We start from the raw sequence: 21,149 nt of genomic DNA on the forward strand, positions 1-21,149 counted from the left end.
ATAACTTATGCAGTCCACTTATGCAGTTTTATAGAGCCTTCATAATGAGCTGGCAGAAGATTCCCACATGAAAAACACACCTTAAACACACCATTTTAGGGCTACTTGTAAAAAAAAAGATATAAATAGGCCCTTATTCTCATTTTAGAAAGGGAGAGGAGACAAAAAAGGGAGCAGCAGCAGGGGAAGAGTCAGAAATTAGAGAGCAAAATGTCACCTCTCCATTTCTAGACAAGATTTGGAGTTTTCTTCTTTTCTTGCATATTTCCTACCTTTCTCGTATCGGGTTTCTTTAGTTTTAGTTTATTTTCATGATTTATTTCCTCTTTTACTTAGAATTTTTTGTGTTAAACATGGATTGTGAGTAGTTTTCTTTGATTCTGGAGTAAAGGGATGTAATATTTTAGTTATTATTGTGGATTTGAACTGGGTTAGTCCCAATTTAATGAAATTTATGAGGTTTAATCTATTTCTTGTGTGCTTATTCATATGCTTAATGAAGGGCCCTATTAAGTTATGTTATTAATCCTTGGTTGAAGCACCGAAAGGAGAAAACCAAGTGATAGTTAATCAAGAAATTGGACTTAATTAACTTAGATCTAGAAATAGACTAAGGGTTAAGAGGGTTTTAATAGATTGATTAAAGAACCTAATGGGTCTTGGTTAATTTTAACTCTACAAAAGTAGGATTAAGTTAATTAAGGTACTTTTTGTCTCACTCAAAAGAGTTTTCAAAGGATTTTAGAATTAATCTCCTTTAAACCCATAAATTTCATGGACTGGGCTAGCTAGGGAAAATCCCAAAATGACTTAAATATGAACTCTTAACTCCAGAATCGTCTTTTATCAATTATTGCTTGGAATTTTACTTTTGAGTGTTTAGTTTAATCTCATTTTATTAATTTTCATTATTAATATTATCAATTTCTTTATTTTGCGAATTATTAAATTAGTCATTGTTTGAATTTAGTTTTGCATTTTCATACCTTATGCTTCAAATTCCTAAATTTCTTTTATTAATTTGATTAAAATACAATTTTAACATATTTTATTTTACATCAAAAATTCAATTGAAAACACAACTCTCCGTGGGAACGATATCTTTTTCTATACTACTTGAACAACCCATGCACTTGTGGTTGGGACACATCAACTAGCCAAGAGTTTAGGTAAATCAATTATCTTGACTTGCAACAGAGTAAATCTCTCTCCTTTTTCAACACAAGCTGGTATTGCCAAAGCAAACATGATGGCCACTGTAATGTGCCAAAGTTCAAGTTTCTGTTTAACATTATTCATAGATAAACACTGATTCTGTATGATGTAAAGATTGGATACTAATCATGCAGGTAATATTTCAGGCCATTGTTCTGCATATATGTAAATCTAAATATTCTCTGTGAAAGAGTAGCTGAGGTCAATTACAAAATTCCGTGACATATGAAAATATTCATCCTTAGGTCTTTACTATTTTCCAAAGTGTATTATATGGTTATTATCTTTTCAAATTCCACTGCTGGCTTTATATTTATTTAACTAATAGATCTTCTCATGCTCATAGCAGTGGCTTCAAATACTAAATTGCTACAAATGGCAATGTTGGTATTATGGACTAACAGGATGGCTAGCTAGAGCTGATGAGTTTTCCATCCTCCATGATCTTGGATGCTTCCTTTCCCTAATTCAATTCATATCTGTAATCTATGGGCATTTCTTAAGTATTATATTACCCTCCTATTTTTGCTTCCTGATTTGTCAGGAACAAGTTGTCTTCCATTATCAAAAACCAACAAGAGAATCATAAAAGATGAAGTACTGCAGCACAAATTTAAGACATGTATTGAATTACACATTCTGATTTTAGATTTAGCTGAACGAAAAGTATAGAAAAGGCCTCACAAACAGTTCACGAGGTAGAACTTGAGGTTTATTTGCTGAAGAGTTAACGCTTGTTCTTGAAGTTCAGAGAGGTGCCCAAGCTCAGGTTAGTGGGAATCTTGATGCCTGAATGCCACAACTTATTCCTCTGCATTTCAATCCAAATCAGAGTATTCTTTGGGCTGTAAGCAAATAAAAAGATAGTAAAATATTCATCAATCAGAATGTGTGCTAAAAAAAAAAAAACTAATACCTATTTGTGGTTTACAATTTGTCGTTCCCTACGAGTCCTTGCACAAAGGAAAGACTCTGTGATGATGTTTAGTTTTCTTGTGACGTCACCCATATTCATTCGATCACTTGGTAGTTCTGCTGAGCATGCGAGTCCTATATTGAGGACTGATACAACACATTTTTGCACATTGCTTCCCTGTAATTTCAATCTTTCAGTATTGACATTATTTTCTTGGATTTCTAATTGACCATCATCACTCTCATTGTCTTCAACGATTTCTTCTACTCCCACTTCTTCTGTTGCAATGAGCTTGGGATCCAGAACCTACATTACTTGTCCTGGCAGCTTAGACCTAACAAAGTTGTGGAGGTTCAAACCATCTGTGAACACTTCATCAGTAGGTCTCTGTCTTGTGAAAATCTCCAACAAAATTATTCCAAAGCTGTACACATCTCCATGTGTTGTTGCCTCGCTACCGATTCCATATTAATGAAAACACATCCGATTCCACTTTTATTGTATACATGACTAGTGTTGTTTTTTGATAAATAAGAGCATGTAAGATTTTACCTGGAGGCATATAGCCCACTGTTCCCTTTATCCCAATGGAGCTGGATGTGCAACGAGAAGAATTATTTGTGGTTTTGGAAAGGAGCCTTGCTAATCCGAAATCACTAATATGAGCAGTCATGTCATTGTTAAGCAAAATGTTGCTTGGCTTCAGGTCGCAGTGAATGATTGGAGTTTCACAAAGGTCATGAAGGTAATGCAGAGCACACGACAAATCAATGGCAACATGAAGCCTTTGAAGAAGGTTTAAATTCCTTGACTAAATACTACCATCTTCTTTTGAATGCAACCACATATCCAAACTTCCATTGGCCATGAAATCAAGCACAAGAGCTTTGAATTCGTTGCCTTTAAAATCAATGCTTGAGCAGTATGTCAAGATCTTCACTAGATTCGGTGCCTGATGTTTCTCAATGCTCTGTGCTCAGCAATGAAGCACTTGGAAGCTTACCTTTACAGCAACTATCCTTTCACCTTGTAGATCAAGACTTCCTCTATATACAGAGCCAAAACTACCTTGTCCAATTAAGTTGTCTGAAGAGAATCCCTGAGTTGCTTGGAAAAGCTCCTTATATGAAATTCGAAGGAGCTTATCCAAAATTAAAGGACTGGATGATGGATTCTTTCTTGATTTTTTTGATTTTGGCCAGTAGAGTACCCTTAAGGATGTTATTGTCATGAAAAGCACAATTGAGCTAATGATTGTTGCAAGGATAATGGCAGTAGGAGACTTTTTTTGTTTCTTTCGCTTGATGGGGCATGCTGGTAGCTGCAGTTCTGGGATACCTCCACAAAGATTTTTTTTTTCCAACAAGTGAAACTGCCGTTATATTGCTGAACACTCCCTTGGTTGGTACCTCACCCTCAAGATTATTGAAAGAGAGATTAAGAAATTGCAAAAAAGGAAGCTTTTCTATCTCTTTTGGAATCTTTCCTGGTAAGTTGTTTCTTGACAGGTCAAAGTATTGGATACCCCGTAAGGAAGCAAGCGATAAAGGAATGGGTCCCTGGAGAAAGTTACCCTGTATGTAAAGGATTTCTAGACTCAAACATTGGCCTATTTTCCAAAGAATTTCCCCAGATAATTTGTTCTCTGAGACATCTAATGCACCAATATTTTTCAGTTGGCCAACTTCTCTGGGTAACGGACCTGCCAATGAGTTATATGAGAAGTTAAGAATTAATGATAGAAAGTTCAGACCAAGAATTTGTTGGGGTATGATACCAGTCAGGTTATTTTCTGCAAGATTCAGAGTATGCAGATTTCGGCAATGACCGATACTTGATGTTATATTTCCTTCCAATTTGTTTCTTTCTAACCAAAGCTCATATAATTGTGTGATATTACCGAAGGATTGAGGGATGTGTCCTGATAACATGTTTCTATGCAAATACAATGCTTGCAGCTTTTGAAGCTTCCCAAAAGAAATGGGAATGCTGCCAGAAAATAGGTTTTCCTCAGCGCCTAATATATACAAATTGACAAGATTGCCAATGTCTGCCGGAATTCTACCGGATATTTGGTTTCTTCCTAAACTTAGATCACCAAGGGTAGAAATATTAACTATAGTGCTAGGTAATACATCGCCAAAATTGTTATCAGGAAGAGATAGAGCTTGGAGATTGCTGCAGTTTGACAAAGATGTTATGAAAGCCAAATCCTTACTTGAATTATTGCCCGGAAAATTGAGTTCCAAGTTCAGCCGTTGAAGACCTTTCAAATCTCCTAGATTTATTGGGACTTGTCCTGTGAAACTGTTAGCAGAGATGTCAACTATTTCAGGATGAGAAGCATTCGTCATTGAAAGTGGAATACTTCCACTGAATTGGTTCATGCCGATTCCAAAAATTTGCAGGTTAGGAAGAGTGAGTCCTATATTTGCTGGAAGCTTCCCAAGCAATTGATTCTGTGAAACAGATAGCACAGTGATGGATGACATATTGTAGAGGTTAGAAGGAATTGAACCAACCAGATTATTAGGTCCCATCGTGAGCACAGTTAAGCTTGTTATTTGTCCCAATTCATTCGGAATATTTCCTTCAATATGATTATATGATACATAGAAACGTTGGAGGGACGAAAGGTTTCCAACAGAATGTGGGATCTTTCCCGTGAGGTTGTTAGGACCAAGGAAAAGTGTCACAAGCTTCTTCAAAGAGCCTAGTTCGGCAGGAATTTTCACCACTAAGCCATTATCGGCCAAATTCATAACCCTAAGCTCTGAACAAAAGCTGACGTTGATTGGAATTTCTCCTCCCAGTGTGCTGTTCCTCAGGTTGAGATGTCTTAAGACGAAACAGACGGCCAACTTCTTGGGGAATTTCCCCATAAAATCTGTTGCCAGCGAGGTTGAGGAACCTTAAGAAGGTGAGGTTCCCTGCATATGAAGATATGGTTCCCGACAAGCTCAGCCCGTGCAGGTTTAGAGACGTAACTCTGTGGTGTTTTCGGCCACAAATAACCCCTTGCCATTTGCAGAAGTTGACAGAATCGTTCCATGAGCTCAAGATTCCATATGGATCAGCGGCTATCTTGGCTTTGAACTCCAAAAGTGAAATCCGATCAGTCTCATTTACCAAATTATAACTGAGACAAATCTCAGGTCGTAAGCTGAGAATGCTTATAGAAAATAAGAAAATGAAATGAACCTGAAGGATTGAAGGCCAAGGTGCTACCAAGTTGGCTGGACGTGCCATCTTAATTTGTTGCCTGGAAGTATAAGTGGCACACAGATGGAATAACCAATGCTGTTGGACGAGTAATTATGGTGTAAAGCCAGCAGTACTAGGCCCGAAGTGTTGTGACTAATGCCTAAGGTGTAACACGCTTGAGAGAGCTGTCCACGCTATCAGACGAAAAATTCCCCACTCAACAAAAAAAGAGTAATCACATAAATTAAAAAACAAATAAATAAAGATTTTATAATAAAATATTATTAAATATAATATATCATAAATCATTGCCCTCGGCAGGTTTCCCATTGTACTTCTAGTCGACAGCTCTGAAAGACATAGTGCGAAATAATTGACTGTAATGATGGCATGTTTCCCACTTCTAGTCGATGGCTCTGAAAGGCAGGGGCGAAACTACGTGAAGGGCGAGGGGGCTGCGGCTCCCCAACTTTTTTTAAATTATAATTTTACTTGAAAATTTTAGTATGTCTTTTTCAAAAATTAACGTTTGCACTCTAAAACTTTTAAAATCATAAATTTATCTGTAAATTTTAATGTATTTTTAAAGAAATTACTGTTTATCCCTTTGCTTTAAGTTAATTTTATTTAGATTTTTATATTATCTAATTTTAATACCTTCCTATCAGTAATTATCTGAAAGTATAAATTTGTATAGTAAATTTTTTTTATTTCACGTGTATGTGTATGTGTATTATTTTAGAATTAATTTTAAAAAAAAATTAATCTCTTAATATTTTATATTTTTATTTTTATATTTTCATCAAAATATTATTTAATTTTTTTTAATATTTATTTTTTTACCACTTGAAATTGATGGCTCTTTAATATGTAATATATATATATATATATATATAAAAGGGTGAGGCATGGTGTTTACATCTTCAAAATATGTGTTAATTTAATAACATCGAATGATTTCAAGAAAATAGTTTATTTTAATATTTTAAATACGTGTTTTAATTTTTTTAATTTAATATTTATACTATTATAAGATAATATTTAGAAGAGTACTACTATTAATTCATTTCTATTTGTGACAAAATTAGCATGTATCATTTTAAAATGAATATTTAATTTTATATATTTTATAAATGACTATTAAAATATATTTAGTTAATTTTAAAATGTAAATATTTTTTTTATAAAATAAGTTAAATTTTTTTAGATGAAATTAATTTTTTTTTTACATTTATCTATTTATTAATAGGGGTGATAGTATTTTTTTTTTAATTTTCATCAAATCAAAGTATTATAACTTATTTTTTAGGGATTCCTTTTCTTTAATGTCTTTAATGCTGCACGTTCTGATTGCGGGACATTGCCTGCCAGATCTGTGCATTCATCGAGTTACCACTAGGTATGCCTGCGGTTATTAATTTTATCATATTGAAAATTAAAAAACTATTTTAAATTTTTGTTAATAACTAAATTAAAAATTAATTATATATATATTTTATATTTTAGGGATATATTATATAATTTTATTATAATTAATTATATATATTAGTATATTATTTAATTGAATAAACATACTATTATATCCCTTTTCTTATATATTTATACTTCATTTATTTTTAAAATATTTTAAGAATAACTTGTCAAAATTGTGAAAATAAAAAATAAATACAAATAATAAATATAAATTAGAAACACCTCATTTAAGTTTATAAGAATTTAAAATTTTAAATAGTTACTTATTTAGTTAGAGTGCTTATAAGTAATCGATAATCAACTGAGATACATTTAGTAAAAAATAACTTATAAATATGTTTATTATTAAAATAACTTTAAAATGGCAAATATCAACTTGATTCACGTTTCCTAATAAAAATCTAATAATAAAGAAAATTCAACAATTTTTTAGCATTATTAATTATTTGAGAGCCTTTATTCCTTATATCTCTAAGCATGCTAATAAACTTTTAAAGATGCTACAGAAATAGCCCCTCCTTAGAGAGATGAGCAAACTATAGCTGTAAATTATTTTCTCAAATAATAAATTATATTAACTCAATATTTTATTATAACATTATCAAAATATATTTTAACCACATTAATTAAAATATAATTTAGTTTTAAATTAAATAAAGAAATATTTTATAGAAGAAATTTTATTAAAATTAATAAAAATAATTTTTAAATTCATTAAAATTAATACAAATAATTTATTTAAATGATTGCAGATAACTAAATTTTTTAACGTGAATATAAGAATAAATATAATAAAGATATATAGTAGAATTTTAAATGAGGATAATACAGTAAAATACTTAGTCAAATTAATATATAAGCATCCAATTTATAAGCATTAAAATGAAAAGCTTCTCTCCACTCTTTTTTTTTTTTTTTTTGGGGGGGGGGCGGCGGCCTTATAAGCACAGTTTATAAACTCTAAAAATATCTTAAATAAACAAATCAACTTAAACTTATGGCTAATCAACTTATAAGTTAAATTAAATATTTTTTAATTAATTTATTTCATCGAATAGTCAGTGTAATGGTGTATCACGAGAATCAAATTTAAAATGAAAGATTGGAGAGCAAAATCAAATTATCACTCAAAATACTCTATTTGAGATTGTAATTGGGAGGGTAAAAATCATTAATTCAAATGAAAAAAAAAAATTACAATAGGCTGTGTAAAGAAGACGGAGCGCGTAGACTTGACAACAGGATGTAGACAGATTACAAGGATTAGTAAATTCAATTACTACAGATAAAGCATATTCAAACCGAACAATTAATTGAAGCTTGTACTTTGTGTATCAGTATGCATCTTTCTGAAGGAGAAAGACCTTGTAAAATGTTATATTTTCAAGCAATTTCGCTTGAAATTTCCTTCACTATTATACAAGACATTATACGTATACTTTTATACTGTTAAATAAATAGCTAGGAGTATCACTTTCTACTGAGAATTGAATGACTGCAAGTTTGAGATCTTATACTGGTTACAATTTTACATTTTTTAGAGTTCTTGCCAACTTCAGAGGAAGAGAAGCAGAGTCTTGTGCTGACCTAATGCACTAGCCAGGAGTTCAGGTAAATCTACCATATTGACTTGTAATAGAGAGTAGATTTCTCTCTTTTTTCAAGAAAAAGCTGGTTTTGCCAAAATAAATATGATGGCCACTGTAATGTGCCAACAAGTTTTTGTTTTTTTTTTTAAAGCAAGTTTTTATTAAGAAAGAAATTATGGGAAAACTTAACAAACACAATTCTAGCTAAGCCCCGGCCAATAGGCTGCCTTAGTACATCTCACCAAGGTATTGAGATACTAAGTGAAAAAACCTGAAACAAAACTCAAACGACGTCACAAAAGTTGCAAAACAAAGCAAAATTGCAGCAAATAGATGACAGCAATCAAAAACCAAAAGCAGCAACAAAACAAAACAGAGGACGACAACCAAACAAATTGCCGCTGCCAACGAACCAAACCCGTGGAAATAATAACCACAGTCCATCAAACCCAAAGTTAAAGTTGTTGTTTAATATTTTGCATAGGTAAACATTGATTCATGGGAAATTTGGTTGAAGAATTGGATACTAATAATGCAGGTAATATTTCAAGGCATTGTTCTGCATATGTGTAAATCTAAATATTCACCGTGACAGAGTAGCTGAAAGCTTATGAAGCTAAGGATAGAGGGTCAATTACAAAATTCCTTGACATATGATAAAATTCACCCTTAGATCTTTACTATTTTCCAAAGTGTATTATATATATTTATTATGTTTTCGAATTCCACCACTGGTTATATATTTATTTAATTAATAAATCATCCCGTACTCATATTAGTGGCTCCAAATACTAAATTCCCACAAATGGCAATGTTGGTATTATGGACAAATATATAGGATGGATATAGCTGATGAGTTTTCCATCCTCGAAGATCTTGGATGCTTCCTTTCCCCAATTCAATTCATATATGTAATCAATGAGCATTTCTTAACTATTATATTACCCTCCTATTTTTGCTCCCTGATTTGTCAGGAACAAGTTGTCTTGCATTATCAAAACCAACACCAGAATCATAACAGATGAAGTACTGAAACACAAATTTGCGAGTTTAGCTGAAAGAAAAGTATGGAAAAGGCCTCATAGACGGTTCATGAGGCAAAACTTGAGGTTTATTTGCTGAAGAGTTATGTTCATAAAGGGGAAAAAAAACCAAGAGAACACTTGTTCTTGAAATTCAGAGAGGTGCACAAGTTCAGGTTAGTGGGGCCTACATGCTTGAATGCAACTGCTTATTCCTCTGCAATTCAATCCAAATCAAAGTAGTCCTTGGAATATAAGCAAATATGAAGACAGTATAAGATTCATCAATCAGAATATGAGATTCATCAATCAGACTTGGTGTTAAAAAATTAAACTCATACCTATTTGTGGTTTATAGTTCTTTGATCTTAATGAGTCCTTGCACGAACAAAAGCCTCTGTGATTATTTTAAGTTTTCTTGTGACATCGCTCATATTCATTCGATTTCCTGGTAGTTCTGCTGAGCATGCTAGTCCTATTTCGAGGACTGATACAACACATTTTTGCACATTGCTTCCCTGTAATTTCAAATTTTCAATATTGACTTTATTTTCTTGGATTTCATTTTGACCATCATCACTTTCGTTGTCTTCAACAATTTCTTCTGCTCTAACTTCTCCTGTTGCAATAAGCTTGGGATCCAGAAGCTGCATCACTTGTCCTGGTAGCTTAGACCTAACAAAGTTGTGGAGATTCAAACCATCGGTGAGCACTTCATCAGTTGGTCTCCGTCCTGTAAAAATCTCCAACAAAATTATTCCAAAGCTATACACATCCCCATATGTTGTTGTCTCGCTACCTATTCCATATTCCGCAATGCAAACATATCCAATTTCATTTTTATTAAATACACGACCAGTGTGGTTATTTGATAAATAAGAGCATGTAAGATTTTACCTGGAGGCATATAGCCGATTGTTCCCTTTATCCCAATGGAGCTCGTTTGGCCTTGAGAAGAATTATCTGCGGTTTTGGAAAGGAGCCTTGCTAATCCGAAATCACCAACATGAGCAGTCATGTCACTGTCGAGCAGAATATTGCTTGGCTTTAGGTCGCAGTGAATGATTAGTGTTTCACAAAGTTCATGAAGGTAATGCATTGCAGATGACAAATCAATGGCAACATGAAGCCTTTGAAGAAAGTTTAAATTCCTTGACTGACTAATACCATCTTCTTTTGGATGCAACCACATTTCCAAACTTCCATTCGCCATGAAATCAAGCACCAGAGCTTTGAAGTCGTTGCCTTTAAAATCAATGCTAGAGCAATATGTCAAAATCTTCACTAGATTTCGATGTCTGATGTGTCGCAATGCTCTGCACTCAGCAATGAAGCTCTTGGAAGCTCCTTGTTGTTGAAGGTCGAGTACTTTCACAGCATCTATCCTTTCACCTTGGAGATCAAGACTTCCTCTATATACAGAGCCAAAACTACCTTGTCCAATTAAATTGTTTGAAGGGAATCCCTGAGTTGCTTGGAGAAGCTCTTTGTATGAAATTCGAAGGAGCTTTTCCAAAATAAAACGATTGGATGCTAGATTCTTTCTTGATTTTTGCCAGTAGAAAACTCTTAAAGATGTTATTGTCATGAAAAGCACAATTGAACTGATGATTGTTGCAAGGATAATGGCAGTAGGAGACTTTTTGTGTTTCTTTTGCTTGATGGGACATGCCGGTAGCTGCAGTTCTAGGATACCTCCACAAAGATTTTTGTTTCCAACAAGTGAAACTGCCGTTATATTGCAGAACACTCCCTTTGTTGGTACCTCACCCTCAAGATTATTGAAAGAGAGATTCAGATATTCCAAAAAAGGAAGCTTTTCTATCTCTTTTGGAATCTTTCCTGATAAGTTGTTTCTTGACAGGTCTAAGCGTTGGAGACCCCTTAAGGACGCAAGGGATGGAGGAATGGGTCCTTGGAGAAAGTTACCCTGCATGTAAAGGATTTCTAGACTCAGACATTCGCCTATTGTTCCAGGAATTTCTCCAGACAGTTTGTTCTCTGAGACATCTAGTGCACCAACACTTTTCAGGTGGCCAACTTCTCGGGGTAGCATTCCTGCCAATGAGTTAAATGACAAGTTAAGAATTAGTGATAGAAAGGGCAGACAAAGAATTTGCTGGGGTATGATACCAGTCAGGTTATTTTTGCCGACATACCGAATAAGCAGATTTTGGCAGTGAGCGATGCTTGATGGTATATTCCCTTCTAATTTGTTTCTTCCAAACCGAAGCTTAAATTGTTGGGTGATGTTACCTAGGGATGGAGGGATTTGTCCTGACAACATGTTGATATGCAAATACAATAGTTGCAGCTTTTGAAGCTTCCCGAAAGAAATGGGAATGCTGCCTGAAAAAAGGTTTTTCTCCATGCCTAATCCATACAAATTGACAAGATGCCAATGTATGCTGGAATTCTACCAGATATTTGGTTTCTTCCTAAAGTTATAGACATAAGGGTAGACATATTAACTATTGTGCTAGGTAATACACCGCCAAAATTATTATCAGAAAGAGATAGTCCTCGGAGATTGGTGCAGTTTGACAAAGATGTTATGAAAGCCAAATCCTGACTTGAATTATTGCCCAGAAAATTGTTTCCCAAATTCAGTAATTGGAGACCATTTAAATTTCCCCGATCGATCGGGACTTGTCCTGTGAAACTGTTGGCATAAACGTCAAATATTTCAAGTTGCACAGAAGCATTCGTCCACGAAACTGGAACACTGCCATGAAATTGGTTCATGCCGATTTCAAAAATTTGCAGGTTAGGAAGAGTAAGCCCTATATTTGCTGGGAGCTTCCCTTGCAATTGATTCTGTGTAACAGATAGCATAGCGATGGATGAGATATTGTAGAGGGTAGAAGGAATTGAACCAACCAGATTATTGTCTCCCATAGCAAGCAGAGTTAAGCTTGTTATTCGTCCCATTTCATTTGGAATATTTCCTTCCATATGATTACTTGCTACAGAAAAACGTTGGAGGGATGAAAGGTTTTTCCAACAGAATGTGGGATCTTTCCAGTGAGGTTGTTTGAACTGAGGAAAAGTGTAACAAGCTTCTTTAAAGAGCCTAGCTCGGCAGGAATTTTCCCCACTAAGCCATTAAAGGCCAAACTCATAGTCCTAAGCTCTGAACAACAAAGCTGATGTTGATTGGAATTTTTCCTCTCAATATGTTGTCCGACAGGTTAAGAAGTCTTAGACTAAACAGACGGCCAACTTTTTGGGGGATTTCCCCATAAAATCAGTTGTCAGCAAGGTTGAGGAACCTTAAGAAGGTGAGGTTCCCTGTATATGGAGATATGGTGCCTGATAAGCTCATCCCTTGCACTTTTAGAGACGCAACTCTATGGTGTTTTGAGCTACAAGTAATCCCATGCCATTTGCAGAAGTTGACAGAATCGTTCCATGAGCTCAAGATTCCATACGGATCCGCGGCCATCTTGCTTTTGAACTCCAAAAGTGAAATGAGATCAGTCTCATTTCCCATATTACAGAGACAAATCTCAGGTTGCAAGCTAAGTATGCTCATAGAAAATAAGAAAATGAGATGAACATGAAGGGTTGAAGGCCAAGGTGCTAACAAGTTGGCTGGATGTGCCATCTTAATTTGTTGCCTGGAAGTGACACACAGATGAAATTATAACCAGTGTCGTTGGAAGAGTAATTGTGGTGTAAATTTAGCCAGCAATTGGGCTAAGAAGCTTTTTAATTAACTAATGCCGAATGTGTAACGCCCATCAAAAAAACGAATCAAACAAATAAAATAATAAAAAATTAAAACACATAAACAAATAAAAAAGTTATTGTATTTCTAGTCAATGGCTCATTTTATATTGCGTGATTAAAACAATATGAGGATTAATCTGTTAATTTTGAGTCTATATTTTTAAATAACTGATCAAAACAAGGGGTCAAATTTTATTTTATAAAGGACATACTTTATTTTTTTTAATTTTTTATAAATATTTATTTTTAGAAAAATAAAGAGTGTATCTCTCATCATCGTGTTTTATGTATTTTATGTACATTAATTTTTCTTTTAACTTGCATTGCATGTTTTTTTGTACTTGTTGTGTATATCCGTAGTTTAATATTTTTACATATAATTTTTATTAAATATAATATTATTATAATATATTGATATTATTATGATAATATAATAATTTTTCATTTTTCATTATAAGTGTGTTGTATGTGTACTTATTATTTTTAAATTAAGTTAATGAAAATGAAAGTATATCAATAAAAATAAGAAATTATAAATGTAAAATTTATTATGAAAAAATTATTATTATAATATAATTTTATAATTATTAGTACTTTATAAATATATAAATTTAATTATTTATTATTTTGTTAGTTCTTATATTTTCGTTTTAAATTTTTTCAATAATGAAGTATTGAATTTATCAAGATTAATTAGTATTTAATATTTTATAATTCTTATAAAATATATATAATTAGCGTGAAAATTTTAAACTTTTTTCAATAATATTTAAGAATTTATATACATAATAGTAAAATAAATTCAATTTGGTATAGTTTATATAATGTTGATTTTTTTCTAATTATTTTTTATTTGATTTTTTAATTTTATTTGATAAAATTAATTATGCACACTCATATCAATAAGTATCATTATTATTAATTTTTATTTGATATATAATATTTTACATTATTTCATATTTTCTTATGATAGGGAGAAAAACCTTAAAAATAAGATTAATAAATATATTAACACTAATAAATTATTTACAAATAATAAAATAATAACTAAAATTTTCTTTTTATATAAAAAATAAAAAAATGCTAATAGAATAAAAAAATATTGATGTTAGTATATTATTATTTTTAATTGGAATGATTATAATAAAAAATATGTAGACAATTATTTGATTTACAGTAAAACACTTTGTGAAACTAATGTATAACTTATTTTTAAATTAAATTTTTATAATTATTTTTCTACAAGTGAATATTAAATTTCAATAAAGGAACTTCTTGAATTTAAATAAATAAAAATTTTAAATGATGTAATATTTGTATTCGTATGAAAATTGGGCTTTTTTAAATTAAAATACTAATTTTTATTTATATTTGAACATAAATTTGTTATATTGAGGTACTAATTTTATATTCAAAGTATGATTTCTAATTCTTTTTATATTTATTCATTATTTGCCAAGTCAGGATAAGATTACAATATTAAAAAAATTTAAAAATCATTATTTTTTTATATATACACATATTAACATTTTTAAACTTTCAATAATATATCATTTTAAAATTTAAAAAAAAAATCAGTATTATAAATTCAAATCATCCTATTAATTATATTAATTTTATAATATAACTCAAACATAACATAGTGTTAATTATTAATTTTTAAGTAATACATATTTATCTATTTAAATGGCTTTTCTCATATATATAATTTATTTTATATGCATAATTATATATTATTTAAAAATTTAAGATTCATATATTACATACTCATTAAATATTTTTTTATAAATCAACAAACAAAAGTAACTTAGATATTAATGTCATAATTAAGAATTTTAAAAATATATCTATAATTAAAAAAATATAGATTTATTTTAGATGAAATATTTTTTAAAGAACTTAAAGAAATTAAATTAAAAAAAAAATTCAAAAACATTAATAAAAGAATTTATATGTTTGGTTGACAAAAATTAATTTCTTTTCTTATTATTTTATGTAAATTCAAACGTAATTATATTAAAATATTATTACAGAAATAATTATAAGATAAAGATAAAAATTTATTATGATTCATTAAAAAAGTGATTCATATAAAAAAATAATTTCCTATTTTTTGTAAATAATATTTTTACAATTTTTTTAAAATTATTTCATAAAAAAAATTTAATTAAGTAAAATTTAAATACAAGTAGAATTAAGAATTTTTAATTTATATAAACTCTAAGATTATATAGAATTGAGTTCTAAGTATTTTAAATTTATATAAATTTTAAAATTAAAATAAATAATAAATAATATAATTATAAATACTATAAATAATGAAGGATAATTTGAGCAAAGCTAATATTCTTCTCTCTTCTCACATTTATATATTATACAAATAAAAAAAAACGTATTTTATATATTTACCTAAAAATATTAAAAGATAGCTAAAAATTAAAGAAAAAAAAAAAAAAAAGAGAACTCACCCTTTGCTCTCCTTCACTTCAAAACTAACTTGTTTATTTGGTGATGTGTGCTTTTTGAGCTAAAATTTTTGTAGAGGAATAAAGGGTTTCACTTGAGATGGTTGTAGAGGAAATTGAGACAAATTTGAGAGAAATTTGTTAGTTGATTAGAGAGAAATGAAAAGTGCTCAAAGAATGAGCCAAGATAGTTTTATACCCAAAAAAGCTTCTCTATTTCATTTCACATGAAAGAAGTAAATAAAAGTAAAAAATTCTCATCTAGAAAAATACCAATTGTTACTGTCATTAGTTACTAAGTTGATAATGGCTGTTGTCAACCGTAACGAACTTTACACTTATAATTTTAAAATAATTTTTAAATGATAATAGTAATGATAATGGTACGCCAAAAACCTTTTAAATAATACTACTAAATAATATAACGTGATGGATGTTATTTAAAATTATATTATGAGGTTTTGAGATTTAGTTTCAACTAGAGCCAATTACAAAAAAAAATAAATTAAAAGTTAAAATATGTAAATAAATAAATAAAATTAAAAATAATTAATATAATAAATTTTATAGTGAATAATGCCATAATAATTATTATTAAAAGTGAATATAATTATAAAAATTAAGTAATAATATATAAAATTATATGATGAAAAATGAGTTATTATATTATTATCTGTATTAGTGATCTTCATTGCCAGTCATTACTCCAATTATTTTCAAAATAAAACGGCCCATTGTCGAGGGAGCAGTCAATAAGTCGACAAGTCATCCCCAGCAAAACACGCGAGCGTATTATTATATTATATTATATTATATATTACTAAAACAGAACGTAAAAGTAGGTTATTTATACTCACGAAATTATTAAGAGTTAAATAGTTTAGTAGTTAATTCAATAAAATATTTTTTTTATTTTAATTTAATTTTTTATATTAATATAATAATTAAATATTAATTTTATTTTTGAGTATAATAAGAGGTAGCAATAAATTATTCAATAATTTATTTCATTGAGTGCCGTATCAAGTTTAATAATAAATACTTTTTTACATAGTTGAGTTAAATTCTGAATCACAAATTTAAAGAAGTTATGATTACCGTATCTAAAATTTTTTATTTTAAAAAAAAAACCTAACGAAATTCTATTTGCTGTAAAACAATATTTTTATTTTGATTATAACTTAATGTCTTAGTAACTCGATATTTTAAAGCCTTAATTTAACTTATTATTTCTATTTTTTTTCACTATTAAATAAAAACCACTATCTTATTATATATATATATTCAAATTATTTTTTCACCTTAATTTTTATTTTAATTTTAATTGCTTTTAAAGTATTTAATTATTATTTTTCATTAAAATAATTTTAGAGCAATTTTATTAACAAAGTGTAATTTATTGTTCAAATAATAGTATTGTGATCATTTTATGCAGCTCATTATTTTTAAAAAAAAAATTTATTTTATTATTAAAATAAAAATTTTCTTTTTAATTCTTACACATGGTATATCTTGGAATTTTTTACATGCTATCTTTTTTTTTTTCTTCCTTTTCAATTAGTTGAATCTTTTGAACTAGAATGAACGTTTGAGTTCTTTTCAAATTTTTATTTTAGTGTTTTATTTTATTAATTAATTTTTTAATTCCTATTTGTTTTAATTTTAAACCACTTGCGCATTTCACGTATGAATTCAAATTGTTATTTTAATTTTTTTTAATTATTTAACTTTGTTTTACGATAAAATAAATTGTACATTATACATTAACATCATATTGATAAAATGTCAAGCTGTCATCTCATTACAAGGAAAGTATAATAACAGCGAATACTATTTTTGCTAACTTCTGATATGGGTAGAATCTTTGATAAATGAACGTGGAAAGGTCATTGGGATAATGTTATTTTTATGGTTTGAAATTTGGATATATTTTTCATGAACCCAAATTATGAACGCTACTCAGAAGTTTTGTATTGCTATCTTGATTGGGATAAAAAGTGAAATATGTAGTGGTAATGGAGGGCATGGGTTGATAGGCCCAAGCTCAAAGCCCACCATTGATCTTTTCGAGGGGTGCGGGGGCAACGCCCCCGCGGTGTGAATCCGTATAAATATTGTAATATTCTACCTTTTACGGTGGAGTTGTGAGATATTTGGGAAACACATTGAGGTTAGGGTTTGAGAGTTCTGAGTGATTGTGCCTTACTTTTTTCATCATAGTGGAACTTTTTCTCTTGTCTTTCCCGTAGACGTAGACCTTATAGTTGAACAACGTTAAATCCTATATTATTCTTCTTCTCTTTTCTATACTGTATAATTGTGTAATTTGTGTATGTGTCTTAGATTTGCGTGCTTATTATAACAGATAATACAGAGGTAGGCTACAACTGATACGATTACTTGGACACTTCAGACAACCCCTCCAAGCTCTCAAGAAGAGGGTTAGACCTCCTATGACCACTTTATTTGTAAGAGAACAAAAGTTTAGAGGGCCAAGGGATTTCTCCCACTTGGCACTTTGAAGCTTAAGTTGGAATAGGAGAGGAGAATGTAAGAATAAAGAACTCAGAGAGAATAAATGTAGCGAATATGAGTTCAATGAATATCTTTAACTATTATAGTCAATGCTTGTATACTTCTTCTCATCCAATAAAGTAATGCCATGTATCATAAATTATACAAGCAAGCCTGTAATATTTAGGGTACACTTTGAAATGACATAAAATATCTCTTATAGAGTGCTATCATTATTCTGACTCTTCTGAAATGGTGAGTATTGGGAGTCTAACACATGTAAGTTTCCTATAACTACCAAGTTATAAACCTACGGCACACTAATGATGGACAATTAGCCTGTGTTGACTTTGTCAGCTAAACAGCTTATTTGGAGGCATATAGTCAATTGTTCTCTTTATGCTAATGGAGCTCGTTTGATCCTAAGAAGAGTTGCTTGAGGTTTTGGAAAGGAGCCTTACTAATCTGAAATCACCAACAACAACAGTTATGTAATTGTCAAGCAGAATATTGCTTGGCTTCAAGTCACAGTGAATGATTGGTGTTTCACAAAGGTCATGAAGGTAATGCATTGCAGATGACAAATCAATGGCAACATGAAGCCATTGAAGAAGGTTTAAATTCCTTGACTCACTACTATCATCTTCATTTGGATTCAACCACATTTCTAAACCATTGATGCATACATTTTGCATAGTCATTTAGGTCTAATTTCATAGCCATTTTATTTTATTATTAGTCATTTTTAGCTAATTTCATTAGTTATTTAGTTAGTTTTTCATAATTGTCAATTTTAGATTAATTTATAATTTTTACTTTGTTTTGTAGGAAAAATGGTGTTTTTGAAGGACTGAAGAGAAATTTTGCCATTGAGGAGTGACTTCTACAGCCAAAGATGTCAAAAACAAGTTTTCAAGCTGAAATATGCATTGACCAAATTGTGCATAACTTGCTGCATAAGCTATGCGGATCTGCATAAGGAGAAAAATCACTGTTCCAATACCTGCCGAAATGTGCATAAGGAGACTGCATAGCTTATGCACATTCACGCCTCCCTTATGCACTTTCACGGAATTGTGCATAACTTATGCACCAAGTCATGCAGTTTCGCATAAGTGAACCAAAAACCAGCCGAAAACTGCATAAGGGACTGCATGACTTATGCAGTCCACTTATGCAGTCCCATAAAGAGTTCATTAATGAGCTGGCAGAAGATTCCCTCAGAAAATCCCTCCTCAAACACACTATTTTAGGGCTCCATGTCAGAAAATGTTATAAATAGTCCCATTTCCCATTTTAGAAAGGGGGACAAAAGGGGAGACAAGGAGCAGAAAAGGAAAGGACGAGGAGAGGCAGCAGCTGAAGAGTCACTTTCACCTTCCACACCATTTTCAACCAAGATTTGTAGATTTCTTTCTTTCCTTACATTTTTCCTACACTTCTAGTGTTTAGTTTCTTATTTCTTAGCTTAGATTAAAGCTTTATTTCCATTTAAACTCAATATATCTTGTAAGCATTATGGGTAGTGAGTAGTTTACTTTTGATTCTGGAGTAAGGGTTGTAATATTTGAGATATTTTGTGGATTTTGATTGGGTAATCCATATTTTGTGGTCTTAATGAGTTTTATTCATTTCTTGTGTACTTAATGACATGCTTAGTGTAGGATCCCATTAAGTGATGTTCTTAATCCATGGTTGAGGCACCGAAAGGAGAAGGCCTTGTGATAGATAATCAAGTAATTGGACTTAATTAACTTAGATCTAGAAATAGACTAAGGATTAAGAGGATTCACAGATTAATTAAAGAACTTAATGGGTCTTAATTAATTCTAACTCCACGAAAGTAGGATTAGATTGATTAAGGCACGCTTTGTCTCACTCGAAAATCTCCTTAAAACCCATAAGTTTCACAAGATTGGATAACCAATTTAAAATCCCAAAATAGCTCGAATATAAAATCCCGAACTCCGGAATCGCCTTTTTACCATTGTTAATTTTCAATTGAATTTAATTGCTTGCCATTTTAAATTTTGCCATATTTCAACTTGTTTATTTTAATTTGATGCAATTTTAGTTTAATTAGTACATTGTTGAATAGATTATTGATTTTGCACATATAGATTTCATACTCCAATACCCATCAATTCATTGCTTTAATTTCAAAAATAGTTCAATTTAGTCAACTTTTTATATCAAAAATTCAATCATTAACACAACTCCTCGTGGGAACGATATCTTTTCTGTATTACTTGTACGACCCGTGTACTTGCGGTAGGGACACATCAAGTTTTTGGCGCCGTTGCCGGGGAGTTGTTTGTTTAAGATTGAATTCTTGATTATTTTAGTTGTTTTTAGTTTTATTTTTGTTATCTTTTCATTTTGTATTTGTTTGTTCTTTTTCAGGTATTTTTAATCTTTTATGAGAAGGGCTAGAAGCACAAGTGACACATCCTTACTGTTCAATCCAGAAATTGAGAAATTTTGTAAAGCCAACAAGAAAGAAACCAGAAGAAGAAAAGAAGCATTGAGAGAAACTGAATTAGAAGCAGACATGGCTGATGAAAGAATTAGAATTGGTGGCGGTAATGTTGGAAATGATCGAAACAATGAAAATGCAACCCAAGGTGAAGAGGTTGTAAATGCTAATGTGCCTAGGGGAAGTATGATGGATCATGCTTTTCCTCGTTTTGATGACTTGAGAGAAAGCATAGCAAGACCAAGAATTGATGCAAATAGCTATAAGATGGATTTTGGAGTTCTTCAAATGATTCAGAATTCTCAATTTGGAGGACATCCTTCTGAAAATCCACACACACATCTGAAAAAGTTTGCTATGATTTGTGATATGCAAAAACAACCTGGAGTATCTGATGATGCAGCAAGATTGAAGCTATTCCCGTTCTCTTTGAAAGATAGAGCATTGGATTGGCTTGATTCTTTACCTCACAACTCCATCACAAATTGGGAGCAACTCACTGATGCATTTCTTGCACAATATTTTCCACCTGGAAAAACTCAA

At 30.9% G+C, this 21,149-nt stretch overlaps 1 protein-coding gene and 2 pseudogenes across 1 annotated transcript; all 3 read right to left on the reverse strand.

Moving 5' to 3' along the window:
- Positions 1 to 2,126: 2,126 nt before the first annotated feature.
- On the reverse strand, positions 2,127 to 5,400 carry LOC110653989 (putative receptor-like protein kinase At3g47110; annotated as a pseudogene).
- Positions 5,401 to 9,827: 4,427 nt separating this feature from the next.
- On the reverse strand, positions 9,828 to 11,790 carry LOC131173379 (probable LRR receptor-like serine/threonine-protein kinase At3g47570; annotated as a pseudogene).
- Positions 11,791 to 11,792: 2 nt separating this feature from the next.
- On the reverse strand, positions 11,793 to 12,912 carry LOC110666980 (putative receptor-like protein kinase At3g47110). Its single transcript, XM_058134726.1, has 2 exons — positions 12,692 to 12,912; positions 11,793 to 12,516 (listed from the first exon to the last, which is right to left on the reverse strand). Exons 1-2 carry the CDS (start codon positions 12,910 to 12,912, stop codon positions 11,793 to 11,795), a joined length of 945 nt encoding a protein of 314 aa, XP_057990709.1.
- Positions 12,913 to 21,149: the final 8,237 nt, after the last annotated feature.

The sequence above is a fragment of the Hevea brasiliensis genome, chromosome 14 (genome assembly GCF_030052815.1).
Source record: "Hevea brasiliensis isolate MT/VB/25A 57/8 chromosome 14, ASM3005281v1, whole genome shotgun sequence".
Taxonomy (NCBI): Eukaryota; Viridiplantae; Streptophyta; class Magnoliopsida; order Malpighiales; family Euphorbiaceae; genus Hevea; species Hevea brasiliensis.

Coding starts and splice junctions, on each gene's coding strand:
- LOC110666980 (XM_058134726.1), bottom strand. CDS start 12,912: ATGGGAAATGAGACTGATCTCATTTCACTTTTGGAGTTCAAAAGCAAG. Junction 12,517..12,691: donor GGGAACCTCACCTTCTTAAG/GTTCCTCAACCT, acceptor TTAATGGCTTAG/TGGGGAAAATTCCTGCCGAG.